The sequence below is a fragment of the Malaclemys terrapin genome, chromosome 4 (assembly GCF_027887155.1).
Source record: "Malaclemys terrapin pileata isolate rMalTer1 chromosome 4, rMalTer1.hap1, whole genome shotgun sequence".
NCBI classification, from domain to species: domain Eukaryota; kingdom Metazoa; phylum Chordata; order Testudines; family Emydidae; genus Malaclemys; species Malaclemys terrapin.
In genome coordinates this window covers 5,513,681-5,536,434 of record NC_071508.1, presented here as the reverse complement: position 1 = coordinate 5,536,434, position 22,754 = coordinate 5,513,681, and the positions used below count along the sequence as shown (strand labels likewise).

The 22,754-nt window shown below is 43.2% G+C and overlaps 1 protein-coding gene across 1 annotated transcript in view; it reads left to right on the top strand.

Annotated features, from left to right (window-relative positions):
- Nucleotides 1-22,754, top strand: part of LOC128836838 (E3 ubiquitin-protein ligase RNF213-like) — a 162,926-nt gene that overhangs the window by 91,670 nt on the left and 48,502 nt on the right. The window contains exons 41-53 of the mRNA XM_054027499.1: nt 514-655; nt 1,526-1,699; nt 4,581-4,714; nt 6,256-6,413; nt 7,039-7,242; nt 10,535-10,728; nt 12,907-13,027; nt 14,909-15,009; nt 16,118-16,291; nt 19,270-19,445; nt 19,746-19,842; nt 19,942-20,056; nt 21,323-21,506. Of these exons, the coding sequence (XP_053883474.1) occupies nt 514-655; nt 1,526-1,699; nt 4,581-4,714; nt 6,256-6,413; nt 7,039-7,242; nt 10,535-10,728; nt 12,907-13,027; nt 14,909-15,009; nt 16,118-16,291; nt 19,270-19,445; nt 19,746-19,842; nt 19,942-20,056; nt 21,323-21,506 (1,974 nt within the window). The remainder of the gene's footprint in view (nt 1-513; nt 656-1,525; nt 1,700-4,580; nt 4,715-6,255; nt 6,414-7,038; nt 7,243-10,534; nt 10,729-12,906; nt 13,028-14,908; nt 15,010-16,117; nt 16,292-19,269; nt 19,446-19,745; nt 19,843-19,941; nt 20,057-21,322; nt 21,507-22,754) is intronic.

Genomic DNA, 22,754 nt, shown 5'->3' with positions numbered 1-22,754 from the left:
ACTTTGCATAATTACAATAGGACCTCAGAGTTATATTTCATATTTCTAGTTTCAGATACAAGAGTGGTACATTTATACAAATAGGATGATCACACTCAATAGATTATAAGTTTTGTAATGATACCTTACAAGAGACCTTTTGCATGAAGCATATCCCAGTTACATTATATTCACTTATCATATTTTTATAAAACCATATAGACTGCACAATGTCACACACTGCTTGGAAAATGTTTTTCTCCCCTCCCTCATGGAAATTTTCAACTTTTTTTTTCCAGAAACCAAACACCTGAAAACCCAAAATTTTATGGCCCAAAACTGCTGAAATCCAAAATTTTTGGCTTTCAGTTGAAATTTTTCAGGTTTGGGGTTTTCTGACAAAAAAATCAAAAATTTGAGGAAAGCAAAGACTTTCTACCCCACTTTTCATTTAGTAGAAAACAATTTTCCATTAAGAAAATGTTGACCAGCCCTATTGTGGGATAAAGTGATTTCTTTTTCTTTTATGGCTAGTTGCCTGTCATTTTATGGAAGTGTTGAAAAGGAGAATTTGTAACCTTTTACAAGAACAAGAGATGGTGAGCCATAAGCCTAGAGAGTGGATTTTCCGCAGAGCTCTGTCTAGCGAGTTCATACTCGAAGGCACTTCATTCAGGTAACGTTGTATATTCTTGTATAGTTGCATCATGTTGGCCATTTGAATTTCAAATAGCTCAAATTTTTGGAATACCAACAAGAAGTCATATGTCTGTATCACGTCCCTTAAAGCACGACTCCATTTATCCTCTTGCGTGGTGACTGGACACAAGTCAGATATCAGGAATGGTAATATACAAAAACCTGTAGGAGAACACTTCAACCTCCTTGGCCACACAATAGCAGATGTAAAGGTAGCCATCTTACAGCAAAAAAACTTCAGGACCAGACTCCAAAGAGAAACTGCTGAGCTCCAGTTCATTTGCAAATTGGACACCATCAGCTCAGGATTAAACAAAGACTGTGAATGGCTATCCCACTACAGAAGCAGTTTCTCCTCCCTTGGTGTTCACCCCTCAACTGCTAGCAGAGCACCTCACCCTCCCTGATTGAACTAACCTCGTTATCTCCACACTGATTTATACCTGCCTCTGGAGATTTCCATTACTTGCATCTGAAGAAGTGAGGTTCTTACCCACGAAAGCTTATGCTCCCAATACTTCTGTTAGTCTCAAAGGTGCCACAGGACTCTCTGTTGCTTTTTTGAAAGTTTTGGAAATTCATATTTATGGTATTCAGGCACTGCAGACAGCTGACTCCTAACCTGCTTGAGAGACATCACCCAGCCAATGCTAAATGTGCTCCCTGTTTTGTCCTGTGTGGATGACTTTGCTTTATTGTGATTGTTGGATGTTTACATAGTTGTATCTTAGGGCCCAGCCCTGCAAAGCAACCCTCATGTTACAGACACACAGAATGAGCTGGTTGGGGAGGGGGGGAGAGTTGAAAAAATTATTTTATAAGACATGTTTTTCCTTTTTTTTTTAAGGCATGTTGTCTGGATTCATTTGGAAGACATTCTGGCAAACATGTTTGCTCAAATTCTAGCAGTAGTTGATGCAAACAACAACTTGGATCACATCTCTCAAGAAACTCCTATCTCTGACCTCTGGCTCCGGATGTTCAAAGATGAATCATTTCTGAAGATTAAGTATACCAGCAAGTAAGAAACCACTAGGAAAGCTCAGACTCTCAGGATTAGATCTGAGTGGGAAACACTTTTCCCATCCTGCAAGAGTTTTTGAGATTTCAACATTTTTTCCCCATCCTGAATTGGAATAAAAAGTTGAAATCTTGAAAATTTTCACAAACTGATAGTCTGAAAATAATCTCGGCTCCATCATAAAGTTGAATTTAGATTTTGACCTTTTTAAAAAAAGGTTTTACTTTTTTTAGCATAAATTAACTACAATTGCTAAGTGGAAAGTCATTTCAAATTATAAACCAAAACTGTAGTGGTTTTTTTTTTTTCAAAAATGTCAAAACAGGATGTTTTAATGGTTTTGAAACCTTTTTCCAAAAATTGCTCAAATCAGGAGGCTTGTAGAAACCGATCCTTTTTCTGCAAACTGTTTTGGTTTCAATGAGTCGTGATTTTCCGATGAAATAATGTTTAATCAGAAAATTCCTGACCAATCTCTATTCAGGATTGAGAAAACCAACCTCTCTCCAGATCTGCAAAGGTACAGTGCTATCGCAACGAGAGCAGTGAGAGAGTCTGGGATGGTGGAGAGTGTGTTCATTAGAGGAGTAGATGCATAGTGAAGTGGGAAGGCAACAGATGTATAGAAGATTAAGCCATGGAACTCACTGTATCGCAACTGTATGGAACTCACTGTATGGGAAGCCAAACATTTAGTCAGACAACTATGGGCACAGAATTACAGGCAAAGCCATTTGTGCCAGCTTTTATATGCATCATTATTATAGTTGTTATTGTTCTTCTTATTTATTTATTTATAGATACATAGATTATAAGACCAGAAGGGAGTGTTGGAATGACAGAGCCATAGAGTTAGAAGGGACCGCAAGAGTCATCTAGTCTAGCCCCCTGCCAAGATGCAGGGTTTGTTGTGTCTAAAGATAGGTGGCTATGCAGTCTCCTTTTGAAAACTTCCAGTGAAGAGGCTTCCACGACTTCCCTAGGCAGTTTGTTCCATTGTCCTACTGTTCTTACCGTTAGGAAGATTTTCCTGAGATTTAATTCTAAACTGCCATGCTGTAGTTTGAACCCACTGCCTCTTGCCCTGAAACAAGAGAGAACAATTTTTTCTCCATCTTTTTTTATGGCAGCAAGTAAGTGTTTGAAGACTGCTATCATGTCCCCCCCCAATCTTCTCTTTTCCAAACTGAACATACCCGGTTCCTTCAGCCTTTGTTCATATGGGCTTGCATTCCATCCCTTTGATCATCTTTGTCACTGACCTCTGGATCCTTTCCAGTTTCTCTACACCCTGTCTATACAGCGGTGACCAAAATTGGACACAGTACTCCAACTGAGATGTAACCAGTGCTGAGTCGAGCGGTACTATAACTTCCTGTGACTTACATACTATGCCTCTGTTAATGAAACCCAAAATTGCATTTGCTTTTTTTGCAACAGCATCGCATTGTTGATTCTCATGTTCAGTTGTGATCCACCACAACTCCCAGATCCTTTTCAGCAGTGCTGCTGCCAGGACAGTTTCCCCCCACTCTGTGTTTGTGCATTTGGTTTTTCTTCCCTAAGTGCAGCACCTCACATTTGTCTTTGCTGAATTTCATTTTGTTGTCTGTAGCCCAGTTCTCCAATTTATCAAGATCCCTCTGAATTTTAGCTCTATCCTCCAAAGTGTTGGCAACCTCCTCTAGCTTTGTGTCATCTGCAAATTTGATCAATATGCTCTCTATTCCTACACCCCGGTCATTAATAAAGATATTAAACAACACCAGACCTAGAACAGATCCCTGTGGAACCCCACTTGAGATCTCCCTCCAGTCTGACATCATCCCATTAATAGCTACTCTTTGTTTGCAGTTGTTTATACAGTTATGCATCCACTTATTGGTAGTTCTACTGAGGCTGAATTTCTCCAGCTTACTTACGTCATGAGAATGTCATGTGGGACTGTGTCAAAGCCTTGCTGAAGTCCAGGTATATTATGTTCACCACATTCTCCACATCCATCCAAACAGTTACCTTGGCAAAGAAAGAAATCAGGCTGGTTTGTCATGATTTGTTCTTAGTAACTCCATGCTGGCTGCTAGTGGTCACCGCTTCATCCTCCAGGTATTTGCAAATTGAATGTTTTATACATGGCTCCAATAGCTTCCCAGATATCAAAGTCAGGCTGACTGGTTTATAGTTCCCAAGCTCCTACTTTTCTCCCTTTTTAAAGACAGGCACCATGTTAGCCCTTCTCCAGTCTTCCAGGACCTCTCCTGCCATCCATCAGTTTGCAAATATTTTTGCCAGTGGCTTTGATATTTCTTCAGCTAATTCCTTCAGCATTCTGTGGTGACCAGCATCAGACCCTGATGATCTCTGACATGTTCTTTACTTATCCTGATCTGCAACCCGCCCCCTTTACTGTCTATGATAACTTTGCTAATCATCGTCACATGTTGTTTTTTGTGTGAAGACTGAAGCAAAGTAGGCATGAGCATCTCCACCTTCTTATCGTCCATTACCAGCTCACCTTTTCCTTTGAGCAGCAGACCCACACCATCCCTGATCTTTCTTTTCTGTCTGACGTATTTGCAGCTCTTCCCCAACTAACTACTCTCAGCCCTTGAGAGAGAACACTTAACCCCTTCCTAGTCAGGTCTGATAGACGAATAGGCTGGCTGGCCCCAGGCTTATGGCCCCTAAAGGGGTAGATCATCCTTTTACAAAGGGAACAATTTATTACATTGAAAGGCAGCAAATTCAAAACCAGTCGAAGTAAATGTTTTTTTCACACAACACGTAATTATCCTCTGGAACCACAGGAAGTCATTGAGGCTGAGAACTTAGCAAGATTATATGTATATTATATATAATATGTTTATTTTAAACACTCAAGGGCCCCTGATGCTAAGATTTCTGTGTTATCAATGAGTGAAGACCCCAGCAGGTCCACACAGTGCTGCTTTCCATTCAGCTGGGTTCTGAAAGCTCGCCTGGACGAGATATGGGAGACAGTCCATCGGGTGAAAGGTAACTTCACACTTTCTGTGTCTATTAAAATTAGCTGCAGTGGAAGAAAATATTGGACCCCGTTCTCCTCTTGCTTTTGCCAGAGTAAATCCAGAACAGGTTTATAGAAGAGCTGTATGGGGAGGAGATGTCTCATAATAGAGAGCTCTGTGATCGAGCAGAGAGAAGCAGAACGAGATCCACTGGATGGGAGCTGAAGGGAGACAAATTCACACAGGAAATAAGTAGTACATTTTTAACAGGGAGGGAAATTAACTGGGAGGAGCCATTGGCCCAGCTCACCTAGGTATGGGGTGGAATTCGCATCACTTGGGAGTCTTGGTTGTGCTTAACTAAAGTTGGTTCAAAAATTTTAGTCAAAACAGTTTGGTGTCAGAAAACAGAAACTTTTCATGATATTTTGTTGATTTAGATGAAATTTTGTTAGAAAACAAATTGGGAAGAAATGTTCAGAAAATGACAAAACATCTTGTTTCAACATTTTCACGATAAAATTTTCAATTTTTTTGTTTCTAAAGGACATTGGTTTAAAGTTTATTTTATACATACAAAATTAAATAAAAATGGTCAAATCAAAACAAACCATTTCACATTTATCAAAATTAATCATTTTGATTGACCCAAACAAAAAAAGCATAACTTAATTGTGTGAAAATTTTCAGAATTTGTCTTTTTGTCATGATTTGTAACAAAAAAAATGCAAAATATCAAAATTTTTCATGGGACAGAAATCCATTTTCCAACCAGCTCTACTTTTAACTCAGCCAAATGCAAGGATCAAGGAATGTAGGTCACTCTTACCAGATGTGGACTGTATCCTGGAAATCAGTGACTTGGGAAAGGAATCTGTGGATAGATCTGGGGATCTAGGTAGTCTCAGACTGGGTCTCAGATGTGCAAGCCAGTAGAGTCTGTGCTTAATCTTCTGCTGCTTAGAGGAGTCTTGCTGGTGGGGGAAAGAGTTCCTCATTGAAGATTGCCCTGTAGGACTGTCTGAGCCTTCTTGTCATTTGCAAACCCAGTCCTTCATTCCTTGAATGGGTAGTCAATGGCTCCTCTCCCCACCCAGCTAGAATAACTTAGAACCGCCCCACCCAACTAGAATGACCTAGAACACTGCATCATAATTCTAACAAGTAGCCATTTATAATGGATGGTTTTAGAGTAGAAGCCGTGTTAGTCTGTATCCGCAAAAAGAACAGGAGTACTTGTGGCGCCTTAGAGACTAACAAATTTATTAGAGCATAAGCTTTCGTGGACTACAGCCCACTTCTTCGGATGCATATAGAAACGCATCCGAAGAAGTGGACTGTAGTCCACGAAAGCTTATGCTCTAATAAATTTGTTAGTCTCTAAGGTGCCACAAGTACTCCTGTTCTTTTTATTTATAATGGAGAAAAACAGGATTCTCATTGCCCTGCCATGCTTATACTCTTGCCCCCCCACATTCACTTGCATATTAATAATTACTAAACAATATTTATAGTGATCTGCTATAACTGAATAAGCCCCTCTCCTTTGTTCATTCTGTGACATCCTAGGTTATCCAAAGGACCCTACTGTGGACTCTGCTGAGATGTTTCAAAGCTCTATCTTGAATATGCCAGTGCCAGATGGCAATAGTCCAGAAATGGTTCAGCGTTATGCCAGTGATTTTGTGAGGATGGCTTTTCCAGGGCAAGATGTTCAGGTTTATGAGGTAAATGGGTTTCTGCAGAAAAGTACTTTTAAACATCATCAGTCTGAATGGTTGGGGTGAGATTACCAATGGTATAGTAGACATATTAGACTTAATGCAGAAAAAATTAAAAACTTACAGCCAGATCCCCAACTGGTGTAAATCGGCCCTCACTCCATTGGAATCAATGGGGGCAGATCCCCAGCTGGTGTCAATCAGCCATAACAACATTGGAGTCAATGGGGCCAGATCCCCAGCTAATGCAGAAAGTGTCCGATTTCCTTAAAAAATTTCAATTTTTTGGTAGATTTTTTTTTTATATCAAAACAATCTTGCCTGAGTTTTTTTGGAAAAAAGGTTTTGGTTTTGATTTTTAGAGTCAAAATTGGCTGCTAAAAATAAAACCACTTCCTGTCCAACTGTTCTGTATTTTGATAAATGCACTTTACTGAAACCCTGTATTTGCTCTTAAATTACTGCTAAGTGCTCTCAACTTTAATTGCATTTTAACATTTCTTTTTTACTTGGGTTAGAATTAGTGATGATGAAAATTTCATACAGCTTTCATTAAACATGTCAGCAACAGAGAACTTAGTTCTATGTGGTTGATGATGAGTAGAAATAATACCATTTATTTTATCACCAGATTCTGTCTAATGTTCTCATAACTGGTGCAAAGCAGCTCTGCACCTCTTTGACACAGGACGAAGTGGGGTTTTCCCTGATTTGGTTGCACATTGAATATTTCTACCTACAAGAGAATTATCAGCTGTTCATCAATTTAGTGAAGAATGAGGAGACTCTAGCCAATGAGCTGCAGAAAGTTTATAAAGAAGACACAACTAAAATGGTGAGCGAGGTTACCTGAACAGTGTTTCATTGTTGCTCTTTTCAACCTGTAATTGTAAATGGGAATCCTCATCGAGAGGGTGTGTTTCTACTGGATCCCACAGGGACTGGATTTTGGCCCTATGCTATTTAAAATGTTTATTGATGGTCTGGAAGAAAATATAAAATCATCACTGATAAAGTTTGCAGTTGACACAAAGATTGGGGGAGTGGTAAATAATGAAGGGAGCAGTCACTGATATAGAGCAATCTAGATCGCTTGGTAAGAAAACAATGTGTGTTTTAATACGGCTAAATGTATATGTATGGGAACAAAGATTGTCGGCCACACTTACGGGATGGGGGACTCTATCACGGGAGGCAGTGACTCTGAAAAAGACTGGGGGTCATGGCGGTTAATCAGTTGATCATGAGCTCCCAGTGCGACACTGGCCAAAAGGGCTAATGCGATCCTGGGATACATAAATAGGGGAAATTCGAGTAGGAGTGGGGAGGTTGCATTACCTTTATATTTGGCACTGGGGTGGATGCTGCTGGAGTAGTGTCCAGTTCTGGTGCCCACAAGTCCAAAAAGATGTTGATAAATTGGAGAGAGTTCAGAGAAGAGCCATGAGAATGATTAACGGATTAGAAAACCTGCCTTATGGTGACAGACTCACAGAGCTCAATCTACTTAGCTTAACAAAAAGAAAGCTAAGGGGTGAGTTGATCATAGTCTATAAGTACCAATGTGGGGAACAAATATTTGATAAAAGCCTCTTCAGTCTAGAAAACAAAGGAATAACAAGGTCCACTGGCTGGCAGTTGAATCTGGACAAATTCAAACGGGAAATAAGGTGCAAATTTTTAACAGTGAGGGGAATTAACCATTGGAACCATTTACTAAGGGTCATGGTGGATTCTCCATCACTGGGAATTTTTAAATCAGGATTAGATGTTTTTCTAAAACATCTGCTCTGCTTCAAGCAGGAATGAATTCAGCAAGATTCTGTGTCATGCCTGTGTCATGCAGGAGATCTGACTAAGTGATCACAGTGGTTCCTTCTGGCCTTAGAATCTCTGATTCTAGGAATCCTCCATGTATTTCCCAGATTCCATTCACAGAATCTGTGGAACCACAGGGTTAGAAGGGACCACAAGTGTCATCTAGTCTAGCCCCCTGCCAAGATGCAGGATTTACTGTGTCTAAACCATCCAAGACAGATTGTTATCCAGCCTCCTTTTGAAAGCCTCCAGTGAAGGAGCTTCCACCACCTCCCTGCGCCATTGTCTTGCTGTTCTTACAGTTAGGAAGATTTTCCTGAGATTTAATCCTAAACTGCCATGCTGTAGTTTGAACCCATCAGCTCTCATTCTGCCTTTTGTTCTGTGACAAGAGAGAATAAATTTTCTCCATATTTTAATAGCAGCCTTTCAAGTGTTTGAAGTCCACTATCATGTCCCCTCTTAATCTTCTCTTTTCCAAACTAAACATACCCAGTTCCTTCAGCCTTTGTTCATATGGTTTGTATTCCATCCCATTGATCATCTTTGTTGCTCAGCTCTGGATCCTTTCTAGTTTCTCTACATCCTATACACAGAACTCCAGCTGAGGCCTAACCAGCTCCAGGAAGAGCAATACTATCACCTCCCATGACTTGCATTATATGCCTCTGTTAATGCAACCCAAAATTGCATTTGCTCTTTTTGCAACATCATTGCATTGTTGACTCATGTTGAGGTTGTAATCTATTGTCACTGTGTCTCAGTGGGTCACAACTGAGAATACCAAATTCAGGACAAACTGCTGAGAAATGGGGCAGACTCACCCCAAACCAGTGGTTATTCTTTCATAAGATATACCACACCTCTAACAAAAGTAAACTTCTGTCTCACCATACTGGCTAAAGAAGTCAGAAATGCAGTCTCCTTAGGTATACCAGTCCTCGTTTCACCACCCACACACTAGAGGTAATGATGAGTGGTTATTTAAAACCAATTTAATCGAACAAAGGGTTCTTCTGATCCCAAAGGACCAGTCACACAACTAGGTCAATGTATTACTCAGATCTGACCCAATAATCACACTATTGCCAATTCTTTAGTATCTAATAGCTAAAGATTTATTTATAAGGGAAAAGAAAGAGGTGAGAGTTAAAATGATCAATGGAATCAAATACATACACACATTTCAAAATTCTCGTATCAGGTTTGAAGCAGTGATGGTGGGTGTCACCCCAGGAGCAAACAGATTTGAAATACTGGTTCATAGTCAATATTCATAATGACAGATACAACAATGACACATGCATACAAATAGGATAATTGTATTCAGCAAATCATAACTTTTCCATTCACACCTTACATGATATCCTTTGTGTAATATTTGCAGCAATTATATAACAATGGTAGCAACATGATATACATGGTTATATTTTAATGGTATAACATCACATCCACCACAACTCCCAGATCCTTCTGAGCAATGCTGCTGCTAAGCACATGTGCTTTGTATCATATAATGTCCTCGGCATTAGGAGATGGTCACTACAATTTTAAGCCAGTTGGTTTTGTGTGATGCAAGTGCCGTCTACACTGGACCAGGAGCTGTGTTATCCAAACCAGTTTTAACCACTCTTTAAAAATGGCTTATACCTGCCATGGACCGCATTAACAAGCCAAACCAGATTAAATCCACGGCAGCCTGAACCAATGTAATATCATGGTTAAGGGCTGGCTCCAACTCCCGTCGATATCAGTGGGAAGATGGATTGATTTCATGGGGAGTTAGAGCAGGCTTAAAACTTGATTAGGTGACAGACAAGATCCTCGACTCAGGGCACTTAGGTCCTGAAGAGGAGGGGGAATGATGTTCTGTGGCACTGTTACAGTCTGCTCTGCTTGGAAACAAATGTGGGATTTCTTTCCCCCCTTTCCTTGTTCCTTTGCCTCGGCAGCTGGATGTGTAACACGCTGGCGCAGTAGTTGTGACTGTATCTCGACTCCTGCTCCTGTCTTGCCATTAGTGGGGTTATCGCTTTAGCTCAGGTGGTGGGGGTCTTTGCCGCTGATGCTGAACCACCAGAGCTCAGTCCCTGCTGATGAGCACATCTTGCCTGAGAGTGTATGTGTGTGCGCGTGTATTTATGTGTGTGCCGCCACCGGTCCTTCCTTCATAACCTGCTCCAGTTCCATTGCTTCAGCCCTTCAGCAAGTGATACTCCTGCCCCGTTGTTTTTTCTCCTCTTTGCCCCTCACCCCGAAACACAATGGCTAGCTCAGAAACTCACGGGATTTGTTTTTAAATATTTTAGTTTGTAGCTCTTGATGCCGTGAGCATCGTCCTGAAGCAGCTGCAGCCCACAGAGAAGGCGCTTCTGCCATTCAACGCCTGCCTGAGCTGGCTGAAAAGGATCAAGTCCATTAAGCACACTGTGGAGCTGATCACATTGGACGACTACCAGATGAGACTTTACGATAACAAAGAGGAATTATTGAACAGCGTATTGTAAGTGTTACCCATCCCCCTCCAAAAACTGTCTGTGTATTTTAAAGAATATAAACATATTTACAACGTGTAACAGTCAAAACTTTTCTGTGAAAACTTTTTTTCCACCCTGACAGAAAGATGGGTTTTCCTTTAAATAAATTTTTTTGCAGACAGTGTCAGATTTCCTCAGAATTTTACAAATGTATATAGAAAAACTTGAAAATTAAAAATTTTCCAGCAGTTTTCATCTGGAAAATATGTTTTGATTTTTTGCCTTTTTTTTTTAACCAAAAACTTCAGTGACTGAAGAAAATGTCGGGTTTGTTTTCTCAATGAAAAGTCATAATTTTCCAAGGGGAAAAAAAACTCCTCCATGTTCCAATCAACTCTCTGTTAGATGGTGACTCAGTGTTTGCTGTGACCCCATTAGTGGTTGGTCTACATAGCAAATAAAAGCCTGTTACTTTGCCACTATGTTACTCTGTGTGACAGACAAAAAAAGCCCGTGGCTGAATTTAGGCTGGAAATGAGAAGAAGGTTTCTAACCATCAGAGGCAGGGAGGGTCCGGAAGAGCCTCCAATAGGAGCGGGGGTGGGAGGGGGGACGACATACCCTAACTGGTTTGAAGATGAAGCTTGGTACGTTTATGAACAGGATTATCTGACGGGGTTGCCAATGATAGCAGGGACTGGACTCCACAGCCCAAGTCGTCCCTTCCAGTCCTACATTCCTATTAAAACCCCAGATATTAGTCCTGCCGTGGCCCTTTCTTCAGAGCAAATCCACTTAGAAACCTTGGGCCATATTCCCACCAAGAGTTTCCAAGCTTTACGCAGACAGCAGAGGACAGGACAAAGGTTTTTTTCCCTTTGATTTCCCCATTGTATCAGCTTCCCCTTCATTCTGTAAACTGCTCTGAGCAGCGGGTAAGGGGTGTCCCTGATTGCAAGCCATCACACCTAGCCTGAGGGGATTGTGAGCTGAAGGACCTGTTTACATGTTCAGTTCCTATCTCCATAAGAACATAAGAACGGCTATACTGGGTCAGACCAAAGGTCCATCAAGCCCAGTGTCCTGTCCTCTGACAGTGGCCAATGCCAGGTGCCCCAAAAGGAATGAACAGAACAGGTATTCATCAAGTGATCCATCCCCTATCGCTCATTCCCAGCTTCTGGCAAATAGAGGCTACGGACACCATTCCTACCCATCCTGGCTAATAGCCATTGATGGACCTATCTTCCATGAATCTATCTAGCTCCCTTTTGAATCCCATTATAGTATTGGTCTTCACAACACCCTCTGGCAAGGAGTTCCAGAGGTTGACAGTGAGTTGCATGAAAAAATACTTTCTTGTGTTTGTTTTAAACCTGCTACCTATTGATTTCATTTGGTGGCCCCTTGTTCTTGTATTATGAGAAGGAGTAAATAACACTTCCTTATTTACTTTCTCTATACCGCTCATGATTATATAGACCTCTATCATATCCCCCCTTAGTTGCCTCTTTTCCAATCTGAAAAGTTCTGGTCTTATTAATCTCTCCTCATATGGAAGCTGTTCCATACCCTGAATCATTTTTGTTGTGCTTTTCTGAACCTTTTCCAATTCCAATATATCATTTTTGAGATGGGGCGACCACATCTGCATGTATTCAAGATGTGGGCATACCATGGATTTATATAGAGGCAATGTGATATTTTCTATCTTATCATCTATCCCTTTCTTGGTGATTTCCAACATTCTGTTCGCTTTTTTGACTGTCGTTGCACATTGAATGGATGTTTTCAGAGAACTATCCACAATGACTCTAAGATCTTTCTTGAGTGGTAACAGCTAATTTAGACCCCATCATTGTATATGTATAGTTGAGATTATGTTTTCCAATGTGCATTACTTTGCGTTTATCAACATTAAATTTCATCTGCCATTTTGTTGCCCAGTCACCCAGTTTTGTGAGATCCTTTGGTAGCTCTTCACAGTCTGCCTGGGACTTAACTATCTTGAGTAGTTTTGTATCATCTGCAAATTTTGCCACCTCGCTGTTTACCCCTTTTTCCAGATCGTTTATGAATATGTTAAATAGGACTGGGCCCAGTATTCAGGTGGTTGGTTTTGTCCAAAAATGTGGGGAAGAATTATTTTTTCCAGCAGACAAGGCGCAGCTACTCGCAGTGAGGCAATTCTGTCTCTTTTTCAGACACCAATGGAATTGCACCAACATCGTCTACCTGCTCATCGATCACCTGCTACACGATGAAACCAACGTGGATGAAAAGCTGCTAAAGCTCGTTGTGAAGCAGTTTGTCTTCCTCTGGAATGTAGGTGTATAAAATAGTGCCCCACTGCCCCTTTGAAACTTCATTGAACGAGAGGCTACAGCCCCCAGGACCCAGCAGAGTTGGGAAGGAGGACCACTGGAAGACATTTTTCATCCAAAACTTTTTTTGAAGAAAAATGCAGATTTGGCGATACCAAAATGCTTCCTGAATTCATGTTGGTATTGCCAAATTGTTTTGTTAGGCTCTGATAGATGCCTCACTACACGATGGGGGAGGAGGCAGATATCAGACCCAGTGTTGGTCTATAATACTCTAAATTTTTGTATTGATTACAATATAACCCCACACTCACTCCACATTCACACCCCTTTCATATTACACCAGACTCCAAAGATTAGAGCGAAGTCCCAAAGGCCAGTCAAGGTCTGCTCCAATCACAAAGCATGGGGAGCCCTGCACTACACATCCCTTCTTTATCAGGGCTCTGGATCGATGTCTGACTCCAAATTTCAGATATGTCAGGCAACTATTTATAGCCCAGTCCGTCCGTTGCATCATCAGCTCTTTGTCTGTTTACTAAGCCTTGTACCCATAACTCCAGGAAAACGGTTCCTGGCAAGCCACCATAATCCAAGACATTCCATTTCCTCCTATGGACGTGACAAAGTTGTTTTGGCACAGACAATCCTTGACCACTCATAACCTTAAATCCTTGCTTCAGTTGCCAACACGCAACTCATGTACTCATGTCAAGCACACAGCATTTATACTAGGCCCAAATGGCTTATAACATTTGACAACATATACTATTATATATCCCAATAGTTTCAGTCAGAAAAAAGCTACAAAGAAAAAAATCAGGGAAAAAAATCAAAACATTTCCATTTTTTGTTTCAAAATGACTTTTCCATTTCAAAATTTTCTTTAATTTTACTTTTGAATATAATTTTTAAAAATTAAAAATGGTTGGAATCAAAACAAAATGTTTCGGCTTTTTCCAAAATGTGATGTTCGATTCTAAACAAATTTGACATGAAGCTAGTTTTCCCCTCCATTTTTTTTTGGAATTGTCAGTGAACCGAAAAATCCATTCTTCACCCAGAATTAGAGCCTTACATAAGACAGAAAATCTGTTTGGCAAAGGATACAGAGATTTGGAAATTTGGCTTCATTGCAAATTGGAACAAAAACTGAAAATTCCAAAATTTCCACAAAGAAAAATTGGGGGGAAACAATTAGTTTTGCGTTGATTCAAATGTTTTGATTCTTAATATTTGGGTATTAGATTATACAAAATATGTGGGTACTGTAGTGTAAAATATAATTTCTATGTTTCAGGGTTTTGTTTTTTTGACAAAAAACAAGTTTTTGCAGGGACACAGACAACATCCATTAAAGTTTTTGTTAGTCAATAACCCAGTTTTCTGTCAACAACATGTTTTGACCAGCCTTTCTCAGCTGGTGAGCCCAGTGATGGATATGTGTGCGTAACATCAGGCAACCAAGTTTTCAAAGTTTCGCCTCAGATCTCTCTGAAAACCTCTGTAACCTTAATTCACCCCCCTGTGGTTCTGCATTACGATACAGCCTTTAATTACATGATCACATGCCAGGTGTTCTGTCAGACTCCAGCCTCACTCAGTGCACAGGATGAACAGTGAATGAGGGAGAATGTTTAAGGGTGCGGCCTGGGACTCAGGAGACTTGGGATCTAATCTGGGCTCTGCCCCAGACTTTCTATGTGATGTTGTACAAGACTATCAGAATGCATGCCCTAAAGGGGCAGAGTTAAGGTTAAATGGGCAACCTTGATGCTGGCATAGCTTAACTTTTGAGTGGTTGCTTTTGCAAATGTAACTTTTTTAACACTTCTTTTGTTACTTAGAATGTAATGACATTCACTTGCTTTATTTTCTGTAGTTACTGTACAAAACTGAAGACCATAAACCAGCAAAGATTTTTGAAGTTGTGACAAAAGTGCTGAAGAGATGCAGCAACAATGCTGCTACCGTCTACCTTGTGTAAGTCGAGCAAAGAAGCAAAAAAGACCATTATGGATAAATTTTCAGCAAGAGCATTTTTAGCAGGCAATGTGTCTATTAATTACGCTTGCAAGTTAGTTTATTTCCTGACAATATTTTTATTTCCATGTACCATGTAACTCACCATTCAGTGCTGTACCCACACATATGGAAAACATTTTGCATTACGTACCACGGGTGTGAACGATTCCCCCTCCCCTGAGCGCCCCTTGTGGCAGGGCACCTTCACACCAGGGCTAATGTCCCACTTCTCCTCTTGGGCCCCTTAGGCCTCCCCAACAGGCTCTCTTGCCTCAAAAATACTCCTCCTTGGGGCCAACTTATTACAAAAAACTAGTGCAAAGAACCCAGAACAAGAGTCCCAAAACATTGTCCTTTTATAACCCGCAGCACAAATAGTCCTTAAAATCCCATGACAGCACCAATGTAGCACATACCCCTCTCTGGCATCTTCCACCACACCACTGCTCTTTGTCGGTCCTCTCCTGTCCTTCTACCCAGAAAACCACCCCAGCCCTTCCAGCTGGGGTGCAACCCTACTCTTCCCAGTGGCAATGCCCACCCCCACTCCCCCAGCCTCTCTGCTGAGAGATCATCCTCACCACAGAGCATCCATCACTCCTCCTGTTACACTAACTTTCCCAGTTCTTCTCGGTGGTGATGTCATTAGGTAATCCCCTCTGCTGCTCCCCTTGCCTTCAACCCTCTCCAGCCCTCTGGCCCTGGCTCTCTGGCTTGAGGACGTCAGCCAGCAAACCCTTCTGCTGCTCCCCTGGACTTCAGCCTTTCCCCAGGAACCTCCTGCAGCTTCCTTCAGGGACTTCTCTGATTCTCACTGATCCTTTGTAGCCTCAGGTACTGCTCTGCCTTTTAATTGACCAAACTGGAAGCACCAGTTCTGGCAGAGGGGATCAGGACTTGCTTCCAGCCGCCCTGTGGCAATCAGACTTATGTAGATTGCCATGGAGTTTGGGCCCAGCTATGCAAGGCTTTGTTATTGATTTATTTATTTGTGGACTCTGTAAGGCACAAGGCAGCAGAGAATCAGACCCTGTGAATTGCATCTTGCTCTCGTGGTGTCTTTCAGGAAGGGCGTGAACGAGTGCAAAAGCTGCCAGAACGAGATCACTGACCCAGCTGAGCTGCCCTGCGGTCACATTTTCTGCACTCAGTGCATCCGGGAGTGGAACATCCGGCAGTGCAAGATCTGCAAGGAGAGTGTCCCCGAGGATTACGTGCCCACCGCCTCCCAGATCACCAGGTATTGCACAGTCGCCTGACTCTGTGATTTGGGAGACTTGTTTAGCGGTAATATTCCCACTAATCTCAGTTACTGACAGCGTGGCCAGAATAATTGCTTTTCTTCCACACCCCTCCACTACATTTCTGGGAGCTCTTAGCAAAACGGGCCGCTCCCTCTCCCAGACTGTTACCGGACATAGCTCCTTGTTCTGCTGAAGGATTTGCCGAGATAGGTCTGTCCGTGAGCAATGGCTTTAATGGGACTTTGTGCATCCAGGGTCTGCACATACTGATCCCTTTGCAGGACTGGGGCCCTGGGATTGTAAATATCTGAAGTTGCAGATTATAAAGGGGGGCGTTCAGTGCTGCTTCCCACGCTGGCCCCTTTGTAACGCTCTGGTGACAAAAGGGGACTGAAAGCGGGTGCATCTCCCCACATAGAGCTGATGTAGAGTAGCATTTTCCAATGTGGCTTTAGGATTTAGGAACCTAAGTCCCATTAAGAATCATGCTTTTGAAAATGGTATCTGTGCATAGGCACTGACTCTGTGGGTGCTCCGGGGCTCAAGCACCGACAGAAAAAAATTGGGGGTGCTCAGCACCCACGGGGCTGGCCATGGATCAGCTGTTCGGTGGCCCCTGGGGCTGTCCGCGGCTTCAGTGGTTCCCGCTGCTTGCTCCTCTTCACCCTCAACCCTTGTCACTCACCCTTAAGGCAGGAGGGGGCAGAAAGGACCAAGCAGCAGGCAAGAGGTGCTCGGCAGTGGGGGTAGAGAGGAGTGAGTGGTGGGCAGGTCGGTGGAGCCTTGAGGAGGAGGCGGAGAGGAGCGAGCAGGGGGAGCCTCAGGGGAAGGGGTAAGGAGGAGCGAGCGGCAGGGTTGAGGGGGAGCCTCGGGGGCAGAGGCACAGAAGAGGGAGTGGGAGGCGCTCAGGGGGCAGGAAGAGGCAGAGTGGAGGCGGGGCCTCAGGAGAGAGCAGAGTAGGGGAGGAGCCTAGGGGGGGGCAGAGTGGGGGTGGGACACCCATTGTCAAAAACAAAAGTCAGCACCTGTGTATCTGTGGCCAGTTCTGTGTCAAGCCTGGCCTTGCAAGTGGTGCAGAGGCCATGTATGGGGGACAGGCGACTGGCTGCAGAACATCCAGCCCTTAGCGTCATAGGCAGCCCTAAGCTATGCTGGAGGCCCAAAGGCCACTAGCTGGTCCCAGGTTCAGAAAGCTGCAAGTGACCCCTCTGTGCTCCCCATCTTACCTTCACCCAGTGATTACAGCACGCGTTGGAGGTTTGAGCCCAGGGCTCCAGTGTTAGGGGTCAGCTTTTTCTGATTTTAGGTAATTATTTTTAGATACATTTTTAGGAGCCATAAATGATTTTTTCAGCGTTTTTCTGGAATTAGGTCATTATGGCAGCTGTCACCAGGTAGCACTCTTACACTGTTTTTTCACAACAGGCGAGCAGGTTTCAATTTTAGGGAAGACAATGTGTGTTGTTATTTTGCGGTAATGCAGAGTTTTGGGTAGGGGGAGTTGTGTGAGCAGCAGGAGAATTTGCTGTCTGCCTTGGGCTCTTGTTTAGAGCAGACTGTCTCCCTGGGGACTGGGTGATTGCATGGCATAGCCAGCTTCTAAGAGGAGGGGGAGCAAACATAAAAAAGGCGCCCCCCCCTCGGCTCCTCCTCTGGCCACGCCCCTTTGACTCCTCCTTCGGCCGCCACTCCCCTCCCCCCCCGCTCCTCCGGCTGCGCCCGCCGCCCCCCCGCAAGTGCCTAAGAGACCCCCTCTCAGCCGTTGCTGGGTGGCAAACCCCACTCCAGAAAGATTTCCCTTGAATTCATCATTCACAAAAACAACAGTGCCTTTTCCTCGCCTTCCCGTCTCCACTGCATTCCAGAGAGCACGGGAAGCAACTGACTGGGACACACCGAGCCAGCCACCACCACCAGGGGCTGCCTGGCTTTCTGCACCCCCCGTGCAGAAACACTATTTGATTTCCCCTTGGCAAAGACAAAGTGTAACCAGCGGCTGCTGGGCCGCGCTGCAGGCCGCATGCCGAGCGCCCCTTCCAGCTCCTCCGACTGCTTTTGGAAAGGCGGGGGAAGCGGCTGCTTCTCCTGCACCCCGCCAGCTACGCTACTGGGTGATTGGCTTTGGGCTGACATTCCTGGGAGAAGGGCTGAAATGAGTGATAGAATTTGGCAACATTAACTCCCGGTGAATAAAGTTGTTTTGCCCAGAATGTGGAATAATTCATATCGGGCAGAAATTATTATTGACTTTACAGGATCAAGTCTACCCTCGGTACACACTCAAGTGCTCTTAACTTAGGCCTGGTCTACACTGGGGGGGGGGCGCAGAGGAATCGATCTAAGTTACGCAACTTCAGGTACATAAATAACATAGCTGAAGTCGACGTACTTAGATCAATTTATCGTGGTGTCTTCACCGCGGTGAGTCGACTGCTGCCGTTCCTCCATCGACTCTACCTGCACCTCTCGCGGCACTGGAGTACAGGAGTTGACGGGAGAGTGCTCGGGGGTCGATTTATTGTGTCTAGACTAGACAGGATAAATCAACCCTCGCTGGATCGATTGCTGCCCAGTGAAGACATACCCTTAGCAAGAGTAGTGGAGCTATGTGCATGTTTCAGCACGGAGAGATTTGTAGATTCATAGATTTTTAAGGCCAGAAGGGACCATTAGGTCATGAGGCAAGAGAATCTCACCCAGTGATGTCTACATCATGCCCATCACTTTGGCCTGAGGTATAGCAGATCTTTTAGAAACATATTCAGTCTTGATTTAAAGATTTCAGATGATGGCAAAACCACCACTTCCCTTGGTAACTTGTTCCAATGGTTAATCATCCTCAAGGTTACAATTTTTGCCTTTTTTTTTCCAATCTCAATATATTTAACTTCAGCCTCCAGCCATTCTGATTTTGTCTGCTACCTTTTATATTAAAATAGTGACATTTAAAAAAATAATCTTTTTCTCGCCCTAGGGAGGCAGTTGCAAGTCACAACAAATTCAGGAGGAAGTGCAACTCATTCTTTGTGGAGTTTGTCAGTAGTTACTGTTTTGGGGACAAAATTCCTCCATCTGCAGAGATCATCGAACAACTGATTAAGTTCGTGGCTTGCAAACCTTCTAACTCAGAACATCCAGAGGTTAGAAAGGGTGAGTGATGTGTGTAATACAGGAACGTCTTGATCCCGCCAATCCCAGTTGTTCAGATATCCTGAGTCAGGCCCCAGAACTAATGGGAGTGACTTTAAAATCATGAGATTAAAAACCCAAGCAATAAATATGAGGTTCTTTTTATTTGCCTTCTGGTGTTGGAGCTTTTAGGGCAATTCACACCAGCTGGGGATCTGACCCATTGACTCCAGTGTAGCTATGGCTGCTTCGCATCAGTTGGGGATCTGGTCTCATGCTCAGAAAAAAAAAAAAGTAATCCTTTCTACTCTTTGGTTTCAGTGTACAAACCAACGAGTGACTTGTCGCCCTTTGAAGAATGCATGGATCCGAGTCCTACTGTCAAGTCTTCCCTTTTGAAAATGTTGCTCCGATGCAGGTTGGTTCTAGTGCTTCTAGTGGCTATATTAACTATATTTCACTCACAGATCCACATTGGGTATATTCAGTTTTATAACTTACATCCATTTCCTCCTAGACTAGACGATGTGAAGGAACACCTGGAAGGCTATCTCTCCAGGATGGAGGAAGTATTATCCTTAAATCAAAGCAGTCGCAATGATTTCTATTTCATGGTAGTGTGCTGCTTTGAGGTGAGTCCCATGAAGAGGCTGTGGATAAATGTAGACATTTTATTACATCCATAATAACTATGTTAAAAGAATAGTTAAGGTTGCAAAGTCAAGTTCTCCAATGTTAGGAAATGCTAAAATTAAGGTGACCTGGGCAGTCATCACTTGTTGTGCTCTGGCATATGCATTACGATACAGTCTGTAATTATATAACCAGATACTATTTTTTCCACAGAATCCCTGCCTCATTCAGTATATGAAGTTACTCAATATTTATTTATGTATTTATATTATTGTAGCACTTAAGAGAACTAGTCATGGGCCATACCCCCATTGTGCTAGGTGCTGTACAAACTTGTGTGGCCCCCGCCTTATTCTCTGCACACCACCCAGACCCTACTCCGAATACAGAAGTATTCATTCTGTGGTGCTCTTGCTAGAGTATCAGAGTGCCTCACAAACATTAATGAATTCATCTTCACAATGCCCCTGTGAGATTAGGTGATATTATTATGCCCATTTTACAGCTGTTGCACTGAGACACAGAGAGATTACTGCCAAATTGTCAAAAGTCTCCACTAATTTTGGGTGCCCAACCTAAGATCCCCAGGGCCTGACAAGCAGAGTACTTAGCATTTTTAAAGCATTTTATGTGTTCATAGCACAGCTCCCGTTGACCTCAGCTGCAGCTGTGAATACTCAGCACTTCTACAAGTCAGACCCAGGTATCTCATGTTGGGCACCCAGGAAAGGAGAAAAACACAATTAATGGCCAGTTCTCCCATTTTCAGAAATAACTTTGGTACTTAGGAGCCTAAATCTCACTGACTTTCAATGAGACTTAGGGGAAAATTTTCAACAGTGCCCAAGTCACGTAGGAGTCTAAGTCCCATAGATGTTCAGGGACTTTCAGCACCTAAATCACTTTGGCACTTTTGAAAATTTTACCCGTAGGCTCATAGAAGCTGGGAAGCAGGGAGAAGGGAAGGAGCAGAGAGGGGCAGAAGATATGGGGGGATAGAAACCAAGGTGGGGAGAAGTGGACGGGGGGAGAGAGACAGGAACTCTTACCCCCAGGCTGTTATTTTTAATCAGTGGCTCGGTTTCAAAATGACCAGAACAGTTTTATTTTTTGTAGCCTTTAAGGTTAACGTCTGCTGTGTGGTGTGGGGAGAAGGGAAGAGTTGAGTCATTAAAAAAAACCTGCCCAACCAACTGCATTCCCTTTACACAGAGTTACTATCTGTTCACTACTGTACATTTTTAAAAATTCTCTCTCTCGAACAGGATTTTATGTATTCCTCCTTTGAAGAAGACGCCAGCCGGAATTCGGAGCATGTGCTCTCCACTGCAGATCTGTCTGCCTCCAGCTCTGCCACCGTCACCAGCATTGAAAACCTGCAGTTCATTGCTAAGCTCCGACTCGCCATCGGTAACGTCGCAGCTGTGCTTGGCAGAGAGCTGCCAAGTGGTGAGTGGAGTTTCTAACCATTTTCCAGTCATGCTGGACATCAGGGGAGATTGTTTAGATAACCATACAGCTCCGTGGATGTTGTTTGCTTTAAGGATTGTGTTTGTCTACAGTAATTTCCAGAGCTGAGCAAAACATTTGCAGCTGAACAGTTTTCCATTCGAAAATGCTGTCCCTTCCGAACTGAAACGTTTTGTGGGAACGCGTCGATTTTGATGAAATTTTCAACAGAAAAGTTTTGAAACATTTTGAAATTGAAATGGAGCCTTTTATTTGATATTGACTTTTTCATTGTTTCATTTTGACTTTTTGTTTTAACTTTATCATTTCAGTTCAATTTTCTCATTTTGACTTTCATATATTATGTATGATATGATCAAAATGAAATGTTTTGACATTATCAAACCTTTCATTTCAATAGGGTTGTTTCTATGTGTCACCCTTCTGCCAGGTGAACTTGGCAGTAACAAGGGCCAGATTCAGTATCTAGCGGTTCCTTTTGATAATACAACACAGAACCACTTCAAGCCCCCACCCAGCATCCTAGAAAAATTACACACCACCCCTGGGAGCCTCCAAGAGGCAATAGTTCCCCTCTCCCAAACACTGAGTGTGTGTATGGAAAAGTAAACTTTTAGTAAAAGGGGAAAGGAACCCAGCATTAATTTGGGGAAACACCACAAGCCTGATTCAAAAACAGATGGCCATGAACAAAACACCCACACCAGATTACACCGGGAAGTGTCCTTTTCCTCAGTCTCTCACCTTGTGGTGTGAAAGTCTGACAAACAAATGTCCCTTTAACACACCACTTTCCTGTCCCGCCACCGCACCCCACTCACAGTTGTTGTCCTTGGTCAGTGAAGACCCAGAGTTTAGAGGTGCATCAGTGTGAGTTCACCTCCCACCCAGGGGGTGAAAGACACCCAGCAATGCCTCAGCTGCCACTCCACCATGGGCCACACGCTCCACCACTGCTTGCTGTGCCGTCAGCCACTTTATTGGCCACTCGCTCTGCTGCCACTCGCTCCACCAGCTCACTCCGCTGTCCGTCGCTCTGGCAGCCGCTCACTCCTGTGTCAGCTGCTCTGAATCGCTCACGCCACCACTGCCCTCTAGTGCAAGCTCTGGAATGTCTTGAGGTCCCATTACTTAACACAGCCGTCAGTGATTTCAGCTGTTACTGTGGGAGCCTCATTGCTAGTGCAGGCTGGGCAGTCACTTTTACCAGAGACGCTGTCCCATAGC